Below are 23411 nucleotides of genomic sequence, written 5' to 3'. Positions count from 1 at the left end.
TTATTTCAGCAGAAACGGCTTATCTTTTAATGAAGTTATAATTCTTTTGGCGCGTTATGAAACAATGATGAGTGACATTTTAAAATGCGCGCGCATCACTACAACACAAAAGTAACAGGTTGAAGTTGGTTCCTAAAATTTGCTGACGTTTGCGTCATTTGTTATTTTTTTTTTGTTTCTGGTCCATTATTAGGACAGGCAAAGGGGAAGTCCATAGCCGTATTCATTATTTAATAAGCAATTGTCAAAGCCATCTTTGCAAGATTTTTACAAAATTGTTCTTTCTAAAAACTATATTACATTTTTAGAGGATCTAGCACGATGAATAAATCATTTTAATGATTTTTGCTTCGTTAGGCCGAATAAGTATAACTATGACTATAATATATATATATATATATATATATATATATATATATATATATATATATATATATATAAGTATATATAAATATGTATATTAAGTATAACTTCTTCCGTGCATACATAACTACACACACACTTTTTTAGGTTAACTTAAAAGTCTGAATTTTGCACAGCAGTAAGAGATTGTAGACTTGTGTATATCATTTTCATTTCAACTCGATACCTTGACATACAGACAGGCGGATAGATGGATAGACGGACAGATGTACGAACACGAAAATGATCCAACGAGGGTTCCTTTTTTTTCTTTTTAGGTACGTAACCCTAAAAAGTGTAAAACTAGGGTAACTATGGGAAAATGAATACCCCTTTCACTGCTGTTGACTCAGTGATAAAGAATTAGGGCGAAAATTCCTTCACACGATACTTTTTAATCATTTCCCGAGGGAGATTTAGACCAGGTGTACTTGGTCAAGTAAACATCAATGATAAACAACTCAAGTAGGGACAAGTAGCATTCAGTAAGCTGTGACTGGCTACTGTTACATTTAACTACTCCATAAATTGTTTAATGTTCATCAAACTGACTGTAAAGATAATGTGGCTGCTGTTACAACCCTGTGTTTAGATTTTTTATTGTGGTGACAGACGCCATTATAGCTTACATCTGTTTTATTCAAAACAATAAGTAAACCACAGAGTAGTAATACAACAAGCAATTAGTAATACCACTGAGTAGGGATGGATACTTACGTACGTATTAATAATTGTTTGTTGTATTCGTACTCTGTGGTGATATTATAGAATTAAATTTTTCAATGTATGCGTTAGCTAGCTGGCTAGTGAAACACTCTTAAAAATTTATTGAAGTAGGCGTTACTTTGCAGAAATCCATAATTATCACCGAAACTCAAAACTCAGTCTCGTGCCTAATTTTGGCAATTCAACATGTCCTGAGGATGCCTCGTGTAGAGGTGAAACACGTGTGGAATTGTTTAACGACAAATATTGGCGGAATTAACACTATAAACTCAAATCATTTGGATCACTAAGAAATAATATTATGTAATAGTTTTGAAAACTAAAAAATACGCTAAAAAGCACTAAATTCGCTTTTTATTCGAAAATTTCCGTAAAGATAAATCTAATATTAAATTAATTCCTGACTTATCGACGATAGATGAAAACAATATAAATTAACAAAAATCTTATTTTGCAAATTACAAAATGGAATAATTTTATCAAATTAATGTATTGTCATCGGTCCTCGATATATCGTAAGTTTGAACGAAATCTGGCCGTTTGAAGCGGGTCTAAATCGCGTCCAAATGTGTCGGTTACTAACTTTATATACATACAGGTGAAGTTAATAAAAAGCATGTAATAAGAGATTCACTCGATTGTATGAAACATGCAGTCTTTGATAGATTGACAGACGACGGCTATAATCGTGTAAAAAACTGAGATAGCTTTCAAACTAAGCCGGATTGTACTTCGGGGCCAATCGCGATACTGTAATTACTATTACTTCAAACTTGCGTCAAATGATTGCACGTTTCATACTAAACTAAAATTAAATTTTTACTTAAGCAGTCCCACCTCTTATAACGTAGTACTCTTCGTAAGCTAGTTTAATACAAATACTAAGAAGCTAATACCAAGCGCGGCTGACTGTTTAATACTATTAAAATTTCGCTTTACTACTATTGAGTAGTAAAGCATTGCATTGGTATATATCAACTTGATGTATCTCAATTAGAGTTGTTCTTCTCTTTTGCCCTCTGTTATACGCTAGTTTATTTGCTTCCTTCCTATCTTTTAATCTTTTAGCTATTGGAACTATATTTAGAAGTTCTGAAGCACTATTGGATGTTTCCAACGGGATATTAATATGATTTGTGGTTTATATATTTACTTTTGCTTTACTCGCTCTCATCGGTGTTGGTACCGACTAGTTTCGGACGTCATTCGGTCGCGGTAATGTCTCGTCTCAATCCCGTATAGCTAACCCACTACACTCACCCTGATGAAGAACCTCAGAATGGTCCGAAACTAGTCGGTACCGACACCGATGAAACGTGAGTAAAGCCGATAAAGTTAATAATGTTTCACGAAAGAAAATAATTGAAATGATATGTGGTTTAAACCTTATTTTCCAAAGCTTTTGTAAGATTCGCAAATTTATATAAAGTATAGCGCGCGAACAGTTGGCTCACGTCGAAGCAGAAATAGCGTGGGCGGACCAGCGTCACACATGACGGCTATCCGTCGACTTTATGACTTCCTCAGCCATTCACCTCCTTGCCCATCTCATCTCATCGATTGTAAACCAACCGCTAATCACGACATGCAAACCATTATCGGACTTATTGCAGATCTTTGATCAACTTACTCGCAAACAGTATTTGAATCGTCAGGAATGTAGTTTTATTAACTCCAGTGTTAAAATGCTTGACTTATATACACATTGACACACTTCTTACACAAATTATCTTGCCCCAAGTTAAGTATATATAGCCTGTGTTACAAGACAATGATATATTTAATACAATATGCTTACTTAAACATACATATATTCATATATACATACATAAATACATTTAAACATCCATGACTCGGAAACAAAGATCTATATTCATCATATAAATGCTTGCACCTACCGGGATTCGAACCCGGGACCTCTAGCTTAGTAGGTAGAATCGCTAACACTTGACTATACAGGTTGTCTTATAAAATGTTCATTTTTTATTTACTTAGAGCATTGGCTATGAGGCCATCAGCTTACACTAAAATAAATAAATTATTGTATTACAAGAAAATACAAAAAATAATATTTTACAATTTTAACGATTACAAGTAAGACAAATTTTGTAATGTAGCCTCCATATCTACTGGTCTCCATTTTATACACGATTAAAACTTCTTATCAAAACAAGATGGCGTCAATTTCTCATTTTGACACTGGTAAACTACATAATCAAAACAAGATTTTTTTTTATGGAATAGGAGGACAAACGAGCGTACGGGTCACCTGGTGTTGAGTGATCACCGCCGCCCACACTCTCCTGCAACACCAGAGGAATCACAAGAGCGTTGCCGGCCTTTAAGGAAGGTGTACGCGCTTTTCTTGAAGGTACCCATGTCGTATCGTCCCGGAAACACCGCACAAGGAAGCTCATTCCACAGCTTCGTGGTACGAGGAAGAAAGCTCCTTGAAAACCGCACTGTGGAGGACCGCCACACATCCAGATGGTGGGGATGATATCGTAACTTGTGGCGTGTAGTGCGAAGGTGAAATTCGGCGGCAGGAATCAGGTCGAACAGCTCTTCGGAACACTCCCCGTGATAAATGCGGTAGAAGACACACAATGAAGCGACGTCTCTACGCAACGCCAAGTGATCCAGCCGTTCACAGAGTACTGGGTCCCCGACAATTCGAGCTGCTCTGCGTTGCACGCGGTCAAATGGATCGAGCTGATACTGGGGTCCGACAGACCAGAGATGACAGCAATACTCCATGTGAGACCGGACCTGCGCTTTGTAGAGCGCTAGAATGTGGGCCGGCTTGAAGTATTGCCGTGCTCTATTTATGACGCCCAGTTTCTTTGAAGCCAGTTTGGCTTTGCCCTCCAGATGGCCACGGAATTGGCAATTGCTCGAGATTTCGAGACCTAGTATTCCGATACTAGGCGAGGCTTTAAGGGAAGTGTTCTCGAAGAGCGGTGATACGGCAAATGGGGTTTTTTTAGTGGTAAACGCGCAAACTTGAGTCTTCTGGGGGTTAAATTGGACAAGGTTCAACTTACCCCATTCTGCGTCCTTCTCGAGAGAGGAATTGATAGAAGACACAAGTTTCTCCCGGCACTGGTCGACGTTTTCCCGAGAGAGACCTGCATGGCCCGTGTATACGGCATCACCAGTGCTGTCGTCTGCAGAGCAATGCATGTTGGCGGTGTCCAACATATCATTGATATGCAGAAGAAACAGCGTGGGAGATAGCACACAGCCTTGGGGCACTCCAGCGTTCACTGGCTTGGGATTCGAGCAATAACCGTCGATAACGACCTGTATGCTGCGCCCAGTGAGGAAGCTGGAGGTCCACTTGCATAAGCTCTCGGGAAGCCCAAATGATGGAAGTTTTGCGAGGAGCGCCTTGTGCCATACACGATCAATGGCCTTCGCTATATCCAGACCAACTGCCAGGCCTTCCCCCTTGCTTTCAATAGCCGCCGCCCATCTATGTGTTAGGTATACCAGAAGATCGCCAGTCGACCGACCATGGCGAAAGCCGTACTGCCGGTCGTTAGTCAACTGGTGACCCTCAAGGTATACCAAGAGCTGGCGGTTAATTATGCTCTCCATGATTTTGGAGAGTAGGGAGGTAATAGCAATAGGCCTGTAGTTTGCCGGATCCGAACTGTCTCCTTTTTTTGGGATCGGATGGACAAGGGCTGACTTCCATGAATCAGGGACTACGCCTTTTGAATAAGAGTGCCGGAATAAACGCGTTAGCACCGGCGTCAACTCAGGGGCACACGTTCTAAGCACGACTGGAGAAATCCATCCGGCCCGCTCGACATCCTGACGTCCAACGAAAACAGAGCTCGCCTAACAGTTTTCTGTCGGAACTGTACTTCAGGCATGGAGCTCTGACACCGCGGGATGGTCGGCGGTGTTTTTCCGTTGTCGTCAAGAGTCGAGTTAGAGGCAAAAAGAGTGCACAGGAGATCGGCTTTCTCTTTTGCCGTATGGGCCAGGGTGTCATTCCTCATGTGCAACGGCGGCATGGACGACTGGTTGAAGTTACCAAGAGCAGCTTTCGACAACGACCAGAACTTGCGTGTTCCGGTCGGGTAACTGGAAAGCTGCTCGCCAATTTTGACGACGTTCTTCGATTTCGCACGGGCGATTTGCCGCTTAAAAAATCTGGAAGCACGGTTATATTTCCTCTTCAGAACTTTGCAGTTCGGATCCTTTGAGCCCAGCGCCGCAACCCAAGTTCGATACGCCTGTTTTTTGCAGTCAGATGCTGCTTTAACTGACGCATCGAACCAGGGCTGTGATCTGCCACCGATCGGTACTACAGAGCTTGGTATAAAAATATCCATGCCCTGCAGTATCACATCGGCTACTGCAACGGCGCAGGCACTAGGATCATCCGAAGGGAAATGTGGAAACGGGAAAGATGGCGTCAATTTCTCATTTTGACACTGGTAAACTACATAATCTAAAAAAGGACAATGCAACAACCTTCCTTGACATTTACTGAGTTTAAATATAAATTAAAATCAATCCACTCAGTGGAACTATTAGTTAATCTGTGGTCCATTGGGAGGCTTCTTAGCACAAGATATCTCCTAGAAGAATATCAAAGCGGTACCTTTTTATGCCGTCAAACAGTAGTGTGTTAGCATTATTATAATATATCGATTACAAGAGCTCCGTAGCTAGTGAAATTACTGGGGTAATGTGACCTTACACAATAATCAGAATCTTTTTCTTTATGATCATTTATATGTCTAGATATATATAGATAGACTATAATAGCTGTGAAAAAGTCTAAAAAATATTAGTTTATAGTTAACACGCATTTATCACGGAGAGTGTTCCGAAGAGCTGTTTCACCTAATTTCTGCCCCCGAATTCCACCTTCGCACGCCACGCCACAAGTTTGAATATCATCCCACTCATGTGGATGTGTGGCGGTCCTGACAGAGTGGTTATCGAGCTTTCTTCCACGTACTACAAAGCTGTGGAATGAGCTTCCTTGTACGGTGTTTTGTGTTGTGTTGCAAGTGAATCAGCGGTGAGCGAAGAGGCGGTGATCACTTAACACCGGGTGACCCGTAAGCTCATTTGTCCGTTTACCATAAAAAACACAGTGTCATACAAATCGCAAAGACGTAGTTTGTCATATGCACACTAAAGTTAAACCGATTGTTTTTATCGGTTTTCTAACACGAGACTATCTAGACGTATATATTATCTATGTTTTTTCTATCAAAAATTAAGACGACTACTTACCAACAGTAGAACGTCTTGTCACTTCATCTCATACAAAGCACAGCATAAGTGTGGGTCTCTAACTTCGATCAACAATTATAGCACTGCATCGAAAGTCTCTTACAATTAAGGCGCGGTCATACCTCAATATTCACAAAAATTGGATTCTTAGAGAGTCGATTACAACATAACGCAATGAAAATATTCCTATACAAAAAATACATTACAAAAAGAAGGACTTAAAGAAAAATTTGAACCGAATAGAATATTTATATATAATTTGAAATGTCCAATAAAAATTTGGAAGTGGCTTCCCAAAAATAAACTTTGGAGTTTAAAATCTATGAATTTTCAGCAATAACAACATTTTTTTTTTGAAGAATTTAATAGAATTAGTATTGTTCTAAAACTTAAACCGAACAATTATTCAATTTAATATGTATATTTTGAATAAACAAAAGAAAACCAGTAAAATAAATGCCCATTTGCAGCTTAGCCTCATGATCAACACAAATATTGTACTATTGGTTGTAGAGTTTACAATCCAAGTCAGTCGCGGGCCTTAATATAATTCGTTGATCCTTGATTTTTTTTAATCAATTTAATTAACAATTTTGCCTCCTTGCAAGGAACAACAATTCAATTCCGGTGAGGCAAAGTGATCAAAAATTTTATTAACTCTCGCTTCCATAATTACAATAGCTTAAAGGATGGATAATAAATCGCTTAGATTATTATTAAAAATAAAAATTATTTTGCACGCTTGGGGGTAAGCTTGTGAATGCGTGACGAGAGCGTCACTCGAACGGATATTCTTGACTTTAGCAGTAAGCTGGTGAATGACTGACGAGAGCGTTAAGCAAACGGTGATTTATTGACTCGGGGAGTAAGCTGGTGAATGACTTACGAGAGCGTTACGCAAACGGTGATTTATTGACTCGGGGAGTAAGCTGGTGAATGACTTACGAGAGCGTTACGCAAACGGTGATTTATTGACTCGGGGAGTAAGCTGGTGAATGACTTACGAGAGCGTTACGCAAACGGTGATTTATTGACTCGGGGAGTATTTTGGTGGATGCGTGACGAGAACGTTACGCGAACGGTTATATCTTGATTTCAGCAGTAAGCTGGTGAATGCGTGACGAGAGCGTTACGCGAACGGTGATTTCTTCATTACTTCGTAATTTGACTTTGTTCTTGAAAAAACTTATAAATTAATATCTTGTTTTATAATAATAATATATAGTCGTGTGGTCTAACAGCACATGTGTTTTATATTTTTTTACTTTTATTCTTCTCCATATAAAACACAATTTTTATATGAACACCTAATAAGAATCCTAACTCTATATTTTCAGCAAAATAAATAACATTTAAACGCAAGCTAACCATATTACATAAAGACCTTGAACATATTGGTCACTGCGTAATTAAGTCTATAAGAAATGGTTACATTAACGCGGTAATGTATTTGGGTATAAGTTTAAGCCAAACATGAGCTCGAATTACATCGTCTACACATACAATAACATCTCCCGTGCTGGCCAAAAGTTTGACACGTTCTTAATAATCTAATAAATTACTAACGCAAAGCTCAGGTTACAGGTGGCCATGTGTGTTTTGTAACTTGTAAGTCGTACCCGTTAGGTTTTAACTACAAACGACATACTCAGTTTATTTTTTTATTAATTGAAACATTTAGTATTTTTAAAGTTTTATTTACTCAGTATTTTTTCTTGTGGAAGAGGAGGGCAAATGAGCGTACGGGTCACCTGGTGTTAAGTGATCACCGCCGCCCACATTCTCTTGCAACACCAGAGGAATTACAGGAGCGTTGTCAGCCTTTTAGAAAGGTTGGAGGCTCCTTTGCACAGGATGCCAGCTAGATTATGGGTACCACAACGACGCCTATTTCTGCTGTGAAGCAGTAATGTGTAAGCATTATTATGTTTCGGTCTGAAGGGCGTCAAAGTTGGTGAAATTACTGGGCAGATAAGACTTGACATCTTATGTCTGAAGGTGACGAGCGCAGTTGTAGTGCCGTTCAGAATTTTTGGGTTTTTTAATAAACCTGAGCGGCACTGCATTGTAATGGGCAGGGCGTATCAATTACCACCTGCATAATCAGAACACCGTGCTCGTCTTTTCCTAATTTTCATAAAAAAAATATGAATTCGAAAACCTAATACATTGCATGAACTAGGGTTACCATCCGTCAGGATTAATCCGGACTGTTAGACTCTAGTTCAGCTTTTGTTCAGCTCTCTAACTAGTCCGGATTTTATTTTTAATTAGATGGAATAAAATAATAAAACTACATATTACTAAACAATTTCTAATATTTTAAAGTGAACCCTCACTTCTGGGATTAAATTTATAACATAAATAAAATTTTATGAACGATGCGGGACTCGAACCCTCGTCCTCTCGCGTTGAGTGCGAGCGCTCTTACCAACTGTGCCAACCGTTCGAGTGATGACGCCACAACCTGAGAGTTGAACAACGCATACAAGATTTTATCAACAATACGTCACTGGAACGGTTGGCACAGTTGGAAGTGTGCTCGCACGGAACGTGAGAGGTCGCGGGTTAGGGTCCCGCATCGTTCATAAAATTTAATTTGAAGTTTTATTTGTGTAATACATATTTACTTATATCAAATGAGTCTTTAATCTTTACGAGAAACGAAATCTAAACGAGATCAACTGAACGATATGTTATGTTTTTTAAAGTGATAACCCTCACTTGTAGGATTAAAACACAAATAAAATTTGAAAAACAAAATTTTATGAACGATGCGGAACTCGAACCCACGACCTCCGGCGTTCCGTGCTGGTGCTCTAACCAACTGAGCCAACTGTTCGAGTAACATATCGTTATAAAATCTTGTTTGCTATGTTCAACTCTCAGGTTGTGACTTCATCTACAGGATCTACTTTACAGTTGATAACCTGCTCAACACCAATATTTGCATATTAGGAAATTGATTTCACCTCCCTCATCCCTCACTTGTAGGATTAATACACAAATAAAATTTGAAAATCAAAACTAATGTCTGGACTTTAAACAAAATGTCAGGTCTTTAAATTACTAAATAGTAAGCCTGTATGAGGCGGGCCACTATCGAACCAGTAACACCGAAACTTCTAGTCTGATTTGGATCTCTACATCTCCCAAGATGAAAGTCCCATTGACATAAGTTCAACAACCGTAAACAAAAAAAAAACAGATGTGTGATTTGAAAGTGGAGCAAGTAAATCCATTTTTAAACGGAGAGATGTGCTCTAAAAATAGTTATGGCCGTGAAATTTCAGTTGTAAATCATTATTGTCGGCTATAAAACTTTTTGTCAACTGGTTTAATGGGTTGAAGCCATTTGTAATTAACTTTGAATAGAATTATAATCACATCTTATTTTGTGCTGGGCTTCATATTTGTGTTTCATTCACGACTCATTCATTTACGACTGTTTTAAATGTTTTTTTTTACATGTTAGATTCGGTTAGAAAGCAAAAGCGTACAGTTCACAAACTATTAGAACTTTAGAGTGCTATAGACTTAATTCAAATTCAAATTCAAATATTTTTATTTAAAATAGGATTCAAAATCACTTATTGAACGTCAAAAACTACCACCCATTCAAAAGAGACTGCCTCAGACCTGAGAAGAATGGGCGCAAGAAGCTCAGCGGGCTTTTTTTATATAAAAATATGGATTACAACGTGATATAGTACAATTAAACTTATTATTTAATAGCCGGAGGGCGGTCACTCCATTCTAAATAGTTAGAAAATAGTCGTTTGTACTGTTACAAAAGATAAAACTTTATTATGTAGTTGCAAAAACTTACATGTGTATACATCGCCTTAACAACGGCCACTAATAGATTTATAGATCGTATCTGTACTTTGTTCTCGTATGTTCTATCGCGTAGTACTGACCAGATGGTGTCGCGCGGTAGGTCTTTGTCACATGTACAGAATAAATCATGTTCACAGCACTTAAATTATAATAACTCAATCGGTAGAATACAGGAAATCAGTGCTGGATTACCAGACTTCAGCGGCGATTCTGTTAAATATTAATAAACATGATCGACGCTGGCTGGCATGGATTCGTCGAAGCAACAGGCAATTACGTCGGTCTGTGTGAACGATCCGTTAGAAATCAATCGAGATTTAGTAGCGTGTCAGCGTTTGAAAAAAGCATAATTTATTGTCAGCGTCGAGATCGCGCGGAAACCCGACCGGCACTTGAAAATAAAAACGTAATAAAATAACAGTTTACGAGCGTAAAATGACGTATCTACAGCACTTGCATTGGTTTTGTGTACGTTAAAGTTCAGTCGGTACGCCCCAAGCATTAAAAGGGTACTCGTAATTTTTATTTATCGTCGTCACTTGATGACTTCAGGCAGCTTGTAATTATCGGTCGCGCGTTCAAACCTCGAAAAATTTGAATGAGTGTCGGCCAAGTGTTTTGGTTATTTATTCAGTCAATACGCCTTTGAAACCTTTTGAGTAGCACGCGTTCGAAATGTTTGAGTTGAAACGTAATCTTAATGGGTAAATATAGAGCATTGAAAGTTACAATCATGTATGTACATACGCAAGTTGCATCAAAGCTCTGACCTTAGCACTTACTAATTACAAAGGCACATGTTAGATGTCGACAGACGAATTTCGACCTTATGAAAAGTAATATAGCTGTGCATCTTAACAAATATTTATATTAAATTAATTTATGTTCGCAATAAAATAAAATAAGTCACGACCGTGTAAAAGAGAGATGCTTATCTAAGAGATTTAATTTTCGTATCATAATTTATAGCTTATGAAAGTACACCATGGTTTGCAATTCTATTTAAAAAAAAACTAGCTGACACATGCTTATAAATCAAAAATACCAATTGGTCCTCCGATAGATGGATTGAAATAAGAAACCACCTTAACAGTTAATATAACACTCGCATAACACCTCTATCCATTTATTAATTAATTTATTTATTTATTTATAAAGGCTTACCAACTAAATACAATTTATTAACTTATGCACTAAGAATTAAACAAATATAATAAAATAGTTTAAATGTACTTAAATTATAGGTAGGCACAATATTACTATAAGAAACATGTGATATTTTAAAATCTAAAATCTATAAATTTTGGAGAGCAATATAAATTTGTTTTTTAAAATTAAGAAAGTTTGAAAAGAAGATATCAGTGTTTTCATCTATATTAAAAATACAATTATATAATTTTAACATTAGCTGTAGAGGAGAGTTTAAGCCATAATTACTGTGGTGGAATTTAATGTGCAGTGGGGAAAAAGTACTAAGCCGACAATTAAAGGCAGGCACATGCAAACCGATTTGTGATAAAAGCGAAGGACAGTCCATATCATAGCTTAAAAGTTTATGTAAACACAGCAATTGTGAAGCATTTCTACGTATTCGCAGAGACCTCATTTGAAATGTATTTAATCTATTCTCATAGCTATCATTACGGATATATTTATTTGCAAAAAAACTTAACTTTGAAAGAAACTTTTTTTGTACAGATTCTATTCGTGATATATATATTTTGTGATATGGGCACCAAACAGCTGAGTTATATTCTAGATTAGATCTGACAACAGAGTTGAAAAGTATCTTGAGTGGTAAAATACTTCTAAAATCTTTCGTATTACGGAAAATAAAACCTAGCATTTTAAAACTCTTACGAACAATGTGATCTATATGTTTGTTAAATCTTAGTTCACTATCTAATATAATGCCTAAATCTTTAAAATATATTTTTTCAGCAATGAACACGTCATTTACCTTGTAACTAGTTTTAAGTTTAATATGTTTTCTGGAAAATTTTAAAAAGTTGCATTTGCCTTCATTCAGTTCCATACTATTATTTTGACACCATAAGTAGATATAGTCGATATCATCTTGAAGCATGTTTTGGTCCTCAAAACATTTTACCGTCCTGTATAATTTTAGGTCATCTGCGTATAGTTCATATTCTGATTTTATTAATTTAGTGATATCATTTATGTATAAGGTAAATAATAAGGGGCCTAAGTGTGAGCCTTGTGGTACCCAGGATAGCTGATAAAAATCCCGAGAATGATAACCACTAATCTTAACCATAAGTGGTCGAGAAGCCAAATAAGATGTTAACCATGTCAGTAATTCATCCGATATGCCATAGATGTCCCTAAGTTTCTTTATTAGTAGGAAATGGTCCACTTTATCGAATGCTTTACTGAAGTCGGTATAAATGACGTCAACTTCATGATTATTACTCATTTCATTTATAATTCTATTAGTGAAGTTTAACAAGTTTGACGTCGCAGATCTTTTTTTTATAAAGCCATGTTGTTTGTCAGATAAAAGGTGCTTAGTTTGCCAAAACAAGTGAGGATATAAAATTGATTCAAAGATCTTTGCAGGAGTTGATAAAATAGTTATCGGTCTATAATTAACAACATCACATGTATTACCTTTTTTAAAAATAGGCACTATTATGCCTTTTTTCCATTCCCTCGGAAATAACCCGTTACTTATTGAGGCGTTATAGATGTAACTTAGTGGATATGACAATTCTTTAGCACAGTACTTATAAAATATTGGAGGAATTTCATCGCATCCTGCACCTTTATTTTTATTGAGTGATTTTAACTGCATCGTGGATGGAATGGTACTAGTGTTGTTACGTTTAGATTTGATATATGTCCAGAAAGATTTAGGGTTGCTTTTAATGTTTTCTTGTATTTTTTCAATATAGCCCGAATAAGATTTATCTATAATTTTACGTGTTCTTTCTTTTAAAATATTGTATTGTATTTTGTCCATTTCATTATTATATTTTTTATAACGTATTCGATATTTTTCTTTTTCATTCAATACTTGTATAAGTTTATTATTAAACCAAGGAGGGTTAATTATTATTTCGTTTGTATTTTTTAAGGAATATGTTCTTTAATCAGGTCTTTTAAAATTGTGTAGTATTCGAAAACCATGTCATCGACATCTTGACATGTACCTAAAATATCTGACCAATTAATTGAAGATAGTGTCTGTCTTATCGCTTCGTAATTACCATTATAAAAATTAAATATCTTGTTTACTGGTTTATTTTAAATAACTGTAACGCATAAAGTTCAAAGAGATATTTAAAGGTGGATGATATTTATCGGCACTCGCGATAGGTTCCGAAGATTCACAGACTGTCACGTCCTCTATATTTGATAGTACTAAGTCCAATATTCTGTTTTTGCAATTGATCACAGAGTTAAATTGCATGCTATTACAAAGAGCCATAAAATCTATAAATGAGATGCCTATGGAACTATCAGGAGCCGTAGGTGTTAAAAACTTATTATTATATTCTCTTGTCCAAATAATATTACTCATATTAAAATCCCCCAGTATAAGATGGTTCCCCGAGTCATTAACTATATTTGAGGTGTTTGTCATGAACGATTCAAGTATCACTGTGTTTATTGGAGGTGGTATATAAACAGCACATAGTTTTATGTTTTGAGATCGACCTTTAAAGTTAGAGTACTCTAGCTCCACCCACAAATCTTCGGCTTTGCTTTCGAATTTTGGAACCCTGTGCGATTTTATAGATTTATGCACGGCGATCAAAACACCTCCCCCCTTTTTGTGGCCAAGCAATGGATTGGACTGTCTATCCCTTCTATAGACTTCGTAGCGGTTATCAAAAATCTCTCCATCTAATATGTTATCATTGAGCCAGGTTTCAACCAGCACAATAATCTTGTAATTTTGTGTTAAAACATTTTTATTAATATAGTCGAGCTTAGTTCTCATTCCCCTAATATTTTGGTAATATAGCATATTCTCATAGCTAATGAGTTCATTATTAGTTTTATTCATTAACATTACATAAATTTCATCTTGAAAAATGTAAGAGAATGTCAATAAATTTTCAATTTTTGCTTTGTTAGCCCTTGAGAAATAACTAAAACTTTTAATTCTCCAGACATGAAAAAAACTGCTGATATATGTGGCATTTCTGTAAAACTAATAAGTTTTATTGATGTCATAGCACCAAAGATAATGATCTTGCAATAGTCGTTAATAATTGTTATAATCATGGCGTATTTCCTGACCTTCTGAAACATAGTAAAATTACACCAATATTTATGTCGGAATGCTCTTCTGACCCGAATAACTATCGTCCTGTGTCGATTTTGCCGACCCTCAGTAAATTTTTTGAATAAATAATTCTAAGCCAAATGCTTACTTACTTTAACTCTCATAAGTTACTTTATTTGAAACAATTTGGCTTTACTAGGGGACGTTCAACAACGGATGCAGGTGTTGAGCTTATCAAGAATATTTTTGATGCCTGAGAGGAATCGCAGAATGCACTTGGCATCTTCTGTGATTTATCTAAGGCTTTTGATTCTGTTCAACATTCAACGCTGGTCAGGAAGTTATGTCACTATGGCATAAAAGGAACTGCGCTCGATCTTCTTATTTCATATCTAAACAATAGAATTAAGAAGGTCGACGTGAATGGCAAGCTATCTCCTAGGACTACCCTCAGTATGGGGGTACCACAAGGGTCTATTCTTAGATCGTTCCTCTTACTTATCTATATATAAATGATCTTCCTAATCTTATAGAGAAAAAACATAAGGTAGTATTTTTTGCGGAGGACACTTCACTCATTTTCAAAGTGAAAAGAAACCAAGCTCAATACTCCCAAGTACTAAATAACTCATGTTTTTTTTCGTGTAAGGTGTTTTAATGTTTTTGTTGCATCATTCTACATAGATTGTAATTAAAATAATTGGCAATACGATAAAGCTGTTAATGTTGATTAAAAAGAGTGCCAATGAGTTTTTGGCATTTCTTCGAATTAAAGCTCAACCAAAGCGGTGTAAAACAATAGATTGTAAAAAAAAAGTGGCACTCCGGGAGTGCCCACAGAACTTTAACAATTACGTGTGTTTTTTATGGAAGAGGAGGACAAACGAGCATACGGATCACCTGATGTTAAGTGATCACTGCCGCCGACATTCTCTTGCAACAACAGAGGAATTACAGGAACGTTGCCAGCCTTTATCATATAGGTAACGGTAACAGCGCTGAGAGTTCAATGAATTTTCCAAACTCAAAAAATGTCCAACGCCCCAAACGAAGAATTCACTTCAAAAATAACAATTTTGTTTCTTAAATTTACTATTGCAATTTAATAGAAAAATGGCCAAATGACTTGACCCTGTTGACTAATACCCAATAGTGACCATACAGGGTTGGCTTCGACTTGGCAACCCTATTTTTATTTAATTTATTTAAATATGCGAAACATCAACATCATGCAGGAGCGTGCATATCATATAGGCAATTACACAGTGCCTACCTCGTTATAAATCGAAATAAATATAGCACTAGTGTTTAAGTTAATTTAGTTCAATTTGGTTCCGTTATTTTATCACCAAACTTCCATTAAACACGCACCCATAAAAAATTTTCTTACGCTTGATACTAGATACCTACGGTAAGCAATCTTTGCATATTCCAAAGCTCAACTAGGACAAGTTAGATCCACAGTGCCTTCCTTGCTAGAAAACCAATGCACGACATGTTAAAACTAAGTCGCTTTCGTCTTCTGTCCCTATATCCATAGGGATAGAAGACAAGACTAGGCCACGGATTTTGATGCGTTTTTTTAATAGATAGGGTGATTGAAGAGGAAGGTTTATATGTATAATAACATCCATTAAATAGTGGAAATATACTGTTATTTTTGAGGTTTCTAATGTGATGTCATAAATAATTAAATTTTTTCAGCTTACATTGCAAACGCAGGCTGAAACCTACGAGATTTATCAAAATAATGTACTAAGTATTGTACACATTGAAAAGGTCTACAGAAAACTCCGCTATGATATATGTCTATCTCTTATGGATATCCCACAATAACATTTTTTTGTCATTTTCTTTTTACGACAAATAATGGCTAATTTTTGAAGCGATTTTAACCAATACAGCATTAATCCTTATCTAATTAAATACCTTAAATACATTGTTGATTTAATATAGATCTATATGGCCCTTTACAGCATATGATTTAAATGAATATTTTCGAAGATATTACAGATTAAAAAATTGCGGGACCTAGCGTCTGCGGCTTTTTTTTATGTTTGTTACCTCAAAACTTTCGACTGGGTGAACCGATTTTGACAATTATTATATATTTATTTGAAAGCTGGTGCTTCCCGTGTGGTCCCATAGTAATTTGGTCCAGATCTGGCAATGGCATCCATGAGAAAACCATAAAAGTCTTAAATTTGCTATACGTATCTCGACGACAAATTTACGAATAACTCAATATCGCGCCAACCGATTTCGATAATTCTTTTTTTATTGAAAAGCATATTATTATACTTCAAAGGTAGTCTGGTGAGAGTTTGGTTGGGTTTTGATTATGGAATCCATGACAAAGTAACGGAACTCTTCATTTCCTAGGAGCATATTAACGATACTCGGCCGAATCTTTTATAAGCTCTTAGGATGTTTAAGTTATCTATCATAACGTAGTTATGGTCAAGTAATTGTCGTAGTCGAATATGATGATCGACGATATCAATGGAACTCCTTAATGACTTGCAGTAAGGGTGCGATCTGTGGCAGAATTTCTGTCTGTAATCAAATTTCAAAGCGCTTACGTTCCTTGTTGCATTGAAAAATTTAGAATATCTACACACATTTAGACAAACTGTTATTAAGTGTACTTCAAATTGTATGTACTTCAAATCAAAACAACTTATTTTCTGATTTATAAATAATGCCTAAATGAAATTTAGTGCTACAATCGTTATACTGTTTGCATGATCTAACAAGAGGAGAGTTAATTACAATTATTAGTTATTTTGTAGGGATATTGAAAGCATAAATTGATTTAAATAGTGAGTTTAATTACAGGGGTGGTTGCGTCCGCAAGCCACATGTTAAGCGGCCAATGAATGCCTTCATGGTGTTCGCCCAGGCAATGCGAAAGCGTCTCTCAGAGCAGCGGCCGTCACTACACAACGCGGAGCTCAGCAAATCATTGGGATCCATGTGGAAGTGAGTACTGCTTTAATTACCAGTGGGAGGCTCCTTTGCACCGGTTGCCGGCTAGATTATGGGTAACACAACGGCGCATATTCCTACCGCGAAGCAATAATGTGTAACTGTGTTTCGGTCTAAAGGGCGCCGTAGCTAGTGAAATTACTGGGCAAATGAGAATTGACAACTTATGTCTCAAGGTGACGAGCGCGAGTTGTAGTGCCGCTCAGAGTTTTTCGGTTTTTCAATAATCCTGAGCGGCACTGCATTGTAATGGGCAGGGTATATCAATTACCATCAGCTGAACGTCCTGCTCGTCTCGACACTTTTTCATTGAAAAAAATGTTTATTAGACTATTTATAAGGTCGGCAATACGAGTGTGAGCTGCGGTGAACACATTAGTATCATAAAAATTGCCATAATATTTTTATCATGAAACAGCATGATAGCAAGCACTCTATTTCCAAGATGCGGTGTGGTTTTTAATAGTTCTTTTGAATTGTAATACTAGCTGACTCGACAGACGTTGTTCTATATACATAATAAGTAAAATACTTTTTTTTTTATGAATTACTCAATAATATTTTATAACATCGAGAATGATTTCATAAAAACCTCCCTGTTGTTACCTATAATGAAATTGTTTCAGCAGAACTGTCAAACCGTGCGTCAATAAATTCTCTCATAGAAAATATGTCCATGCAAAACAAATATTGGTAATAAGTAATAATAATGGGTCCCAACGCGAAATAAAAACTATCCTATCTCTCAAGTTGAACTCAACTGCAATCCATGAAGTAATCCCTATTAAAATCCGTTCATTAGTTAAGCAGTTCACTGGAAACAAACAATTAATTAAAAAAAAAAAATTACACATTATTTTATTTTAATCATAATTTGTAATCGATGAAGCTGTAAATATTTAATTAAAAAGTATCAATGTGTTTCGTCGCACTTCTTCTCATTAAAGCTCGACCTTTTCCGAAGTAATAATAAAATATAATAATAATAATTTTTTAATTCGTATCACATTAGTTACTTAATTGTTACATATCTGTTAGATAGTAGACATTGGCACAAAGTAACTAACTTTAATTTTACATTTATTCTGGCCCCACACTAGGATTCGCTGTGTCGTGAGGTCCAGTCTCTTCCAGTAATCACAGTAATCTATCTATATATATAAAAATGAATTGCCGTCCGATATTTGTTTTGTATGGACATATTTTCTAAGAGAGTATTTATTGACGCACGGTTTGACAGTTCTGCTGTGAAACAATTTCATTACAACAATAGGGAGCATATTTTACGAAATAATTCTTGATGTTATGATATATTATTGACAAATTAATAAAAAACATTATTTTATTTATATAATACAGAACAACGTCTGTCGGGTCAACTAGTACAAATTAAAAATAAAAGGCATTCGCGCGTGTGTGTGAGTGTGTATGTGTGTGATTAGTAAGAAAAGAAAATTGATAACGTTGGAATAGTAACTAAAATTATAGATTTTTTATTTAGTACAAGTTTTTCTGTGTCATCATAGTTTAAAACTTTAAAGCATTCGAATATTACATTTTTACAACTGCTTTTTTTCTTCTATAGACACAAGACTTGACGTTTGAAGTATTTTGAAGAATTAATGGATTAGTCATAACTCGTTTCTCTTCCAAACTGTTAAATATCTTTAAAATAATATTTTAGACTTTCTCCTATTATTTTTTACTCATTTTACTCGTAATAAATCGTACATTAATCTATATAAAATTGATAAATGTACAAGTTAGTAACAATTTGGTTGTTCTCCTTTATAGCTTTTGACATTTATAAGTGTAATTTTAAGTGGGTATAGTAAGTATATCTTTATTTGGAACAAACATTACAAATACGGTTAAACATTATCAAAATATATTAATAAATAATATGAAAAACTTATCTAAATAATTACGAATTTAATATATATACCTAATCTAATTAATATCTTTTGTATCAATGCGCATAATCAAATTAGTAGATACCTTTGATTTTTATTTTTGTTATTATTGTATTTGTGAGACATGTGTTAGGACGCATCTATATTTATATTTTGTATCTCTTTCCTATATTGTTCAGTTCTTGTGATGTGTTTGTTATGTTTCCTTGTAATAATAAATAAATAAATAAATAAATAAAACTAACATACACTAAGAAACAAAGAAAAAACTAAAGTAAGGCTTATTCTATATAAACATAATAAGCTGGTGTTTGCAGTGTTTTGTCCTAAAAAGGTTATTAAGGTGCTATTCAGCATATTAGTTGGGTATCACCCAACACAGATTTTCAGTAGCTACCTTCAAGAAGGCGGCCGTCGCGATTACAGCCACAAGTGTGTTGACTATTAAATACAATAATTATATAATAATAAATGATAGTACTCAAAACATAAGGTAAAAAATAATATTATCGTGGACAGTTTGTTTTGATGATGATACCCGATGACGGAGTGATATTTAGAATGTATGTTGGTCAATTTGGAGCGATGCTTGTCTGCGGTTCGGGACAGTTAGAGATTGTATCTCTCTTGGGCCAGTGATAGCATTTTAATGAGTAAACAATCGATGCACGCCTCACGGTTGGACGCCGCACGCGGATACCAGCGCATCATCAAAGCACTGACAGTTTGTTTGCTTTCTTAAGAGGGGACCCGGGTCAAGAGTAATTTGAAAAATAGGTATTATTGAAGAAACTATCGCTGTCGCGCTGCGCCCGAAACACAACTATCTATGCGTGTGTGAATAGCCCGTGTTCTGTGTGAGTAATGCGTACTCGCTCATAATTAGTTTTTGACCCTGGCTATTGATACACGGATTTGAAACGTTGCTATACTTTGACTCTGCTGAACAGGGCGGTATCAAAATGGCATTTTCTACGATGTTTGAAGAGTCATATTTTCTTATTTCGTTTGTTGATTGAAAAAAAAAAAAACTACAGACATAGCTTTAGCTTATCTAGATTTTGTGACAAAAAATCTCCTCTCTAGAAGCATTATCCAGGGAGAAAAAAGGAATAACTTAAGAGGAAACGTTAGCGGCTTAGGCTCGGTTGCACCAATATACTTTAGCAATAACAAACATGTTAAAGTACCAATTAAGAAAATAAATGAGTTGCACCATTTGACAATTTTTACATGAAGTCATGACTTTAACTGTTAACCGTCCAATTTTCGTCGGTTAAGGCTATTGTTAATGTTAATTAGCTAGATAGCGACCTGTCAAAAGTCTCGAAAAAATAAATACTCGATATTGACTTGACATTTCACTTTTAAACTTCTTTAACTATAGGAATACAATAGTGCAAAGCATTCCGCATTCTACGTTAAAGTTATTGTTAAATTTGACTTAAGCCTTAACTATAACAGATAATATTTTATTTTTATCAGCCTTTTACGCAAAATAGAATGTTAAAATACAGTTACAATTACACGCGATTTAATCCTTTAAGAAGTGTTTTATTAAAATGTGTTAAACTCGGGTTAACCAAAGAAAATATTTTACGCAAAGTTTCCAATACTGTTGTTCCTTGAGAATAATATATTATAAACTATATAGATTTGAAAGTCATTCGCGTTGTGGCGCCAACTACGATCGCAGTATCTGGTATTACTCAGCTGCAAGCCATGTATCTCGACATTTTTTGTTAATTGTTTGTAAGATATAAATGCATTATACGGACTCACATATTATGTCACACCTTCTGAATGGAGTGTTTCTTAATGGACAATACCATGAAATACCTAAATATTTTATGGAATGGATTTATATTTAAAAAAAAACTAATGGGGTCTTCATTTCTTCACATTCCTTTCACGACTGAGGCTTTACCACTTGTTAACATAATATGTATTAGCGGCGCAAAGCTTATATTTACATATATTGTATATTTACAATACGAAAAATTATTACAAGAAGTTAAAACTTGCACTACAAGAAAGTATACCATTATTACCACCGGCTATACTGGCAAAATCTCCGGATTGGATAGCGCTGATCCGTTGGCCAAAGTAGCTGATAGCGTTTGGACTTCCAGCAGCTCTATTCAGAGTCAAAGTAAATAGTACTTTCTTCATCTGTGCCTCTGGGCCCCACGGGCCAAGTTTCTCGACAGCAAACGGCACAAAGTTGTAAGGCTCCTAAGGATAATATCAACATATTTGTGACGTAAATTATTTATTATAAATGAGACGCCACGTATTCATTCTTACATTATATATAGAGATATATTTACTCAAAGAGTTACACCGGAGAGCGTATTGGAAATGTTTAGGGGGCCTTAAATGTAGAGGCAACTACTACTTAATTTATTTAGTATAGATAATCTAGTACTAATTAATATTTAATTTATACTTAGTTTAAAATCTAAGTTAATTTTGAGTAACTTTTTGAAAAAAATGGAAAGTAGTAGAAATAAAGGCTTTTTTATTTTTATTTAGACTTTTATTTTGATCAACTGTTATTGTTTCAGAAGCTTAAGCGAAGTCGACAAGATGCCGTTTATAAAAGAAGCGGAGAAGTTAAGGAACAAACACAAAAAAGATCATCCTGAGTACAAATACCAGCCTAGGCGAAGAAAGCCCCTGCCGGCGCCATCGACCAGGCTGAGGCGGGAGATATCTCCAGAAAGATCACAGATTGACTTCTCGCGGATCGAAGTAGATAGCGCTCTCATTGATGGGCCTCCAGACGGTGCTGAATTGGACCAGTATCTCAAACCAGAGCCGGAGTACCACGACCTTCAGCCGCGTTTCAATCATGGGCTGGTCCACCATGTTCCAACACTGTATGGTCCGCTCCCATCTCACCTGCATCCACCTAGCTCTGACTGGTCACATTACCCTCATCCATAACCACATTCTGACTTAAAAAAACCAGCAGATAACACTACGTTGATATTCTTCTTAATTCATTTATCATAAATTAAGTTTTTTGGTATTTAAATCCTGTCGTCAGCTTTATAGGAATAATACTCTTACCCTAATAATGGCAGCATTTGTAGGTCTGTTTTCCATAAGTATTGACTTCACATTAGATAGACCGCATCCTTATTTCTTCATAATATTGAGAGTAAGTGGCCAGTGGCCATTTTTCAATAAAAACGTTCTCAACCCTTTCATCCCTGATTTTTAATTGAACTTCAAAAAGTCTTCAGAAAATAAAATACTAACCCCCTTATTCATAATAGTCTGATAACTTAAAGCATTGCTAATTCTCACTCTGTCTTCTTCTATTGACCTAAGTCAGAATGAGAAAAAACGCTCCTAAGCGGCTGTTTAAAGTTAGCGGACCATTAAGAATAATTCAAATTTCAAATTATTTTTAAAACTTAAGTGCTAAAAGTTTTATTTCGGTTAACTGTTTGATGAAAACGAAAACATATTTAGTTATAGGAACAGACGGCGTACAAGCTCTGTCACCAAGTGATAAATGTGTCTAAAAATAATAATAATATAACATATAGGTCATGTCAGGACACATGGTTGTCTAGTACAAATGACTTTTTTGTAAATAAAACGCCATATGCGATTCCATCTTGGTCGTGGCGAGCGCACGTGCGTATAATCAGCAAATATTTAGTTTGTATAAGTTGTTTATAGATAATAAAATATGATAGAAACGTAATTTATAGATATACTTCAAGGCTTATAGGGTAACATGCCCTACTTTCGACTCTAGATTAAGTTCAACTATAAATAACAATATTCCTTATTCAGGTGGGATTTGACATGATTATATCGTCATTTGTAAGTACTCTTGTAAGTAAAATATCGTGCACCATAGGTTATAAATTCGCATTTAAAAGATTGTTAAGGTTTCTGTCATATTTCAGAGTTTACAAACTTATGTGTAGCGTGTGTTAACCGGCCTCTACACTGCTCAAAGTAAAACCGACTTTTTACTTGTGAAAGTCGTCCAAAGTTGACGC

General features: G+C 35.6%; 1 protein-coding gene across 1 annotated transcript in view; it reads left to right on the top strand.

Moving 5' to 3' along the window:
• LOC126972502 (transcription factor Sox-10-like) overlaps window positions 1-22779 on the top strand; it is a 43775-nt gene extending 20996 nt beyond the window's left edge. The window contains exons 2-3 of the mRNA XM_050819317.1: window positions 17324-17467; window positions 21954-22779. Coding sequence (XP_050675274.1) covers window positions 17324-17467; window positions 21954-22335 — 526 coding nt within the window. The 3' untranslated portion in view covers window positions 22336-22779. The remainder of the gene's footprint in view (window positions 1-17323; window positions 17468-21953) is intronic.
• The last annotated feature ends 632 nt before the right edge of the window (window positions 22780-23411 follow it).

This window comes from Leptidea sinapis, chromosome 26, assembly GCF_905404315.1.
Source record: "Leptidea sinapis chromosome 26, ilLepSina1.1, whole genome shotgun sequence".
Taxonomy (NCBI): domain Eukaryota; kingdom Metazoa; phylum Arthropoda; class Insecta; order Lepidoptera; family Pieridae; genus Leptidea; species Leptidea sinapis.
This window is presented reverse-complemented; position numbering and strand designations above follow the sequence as displayed.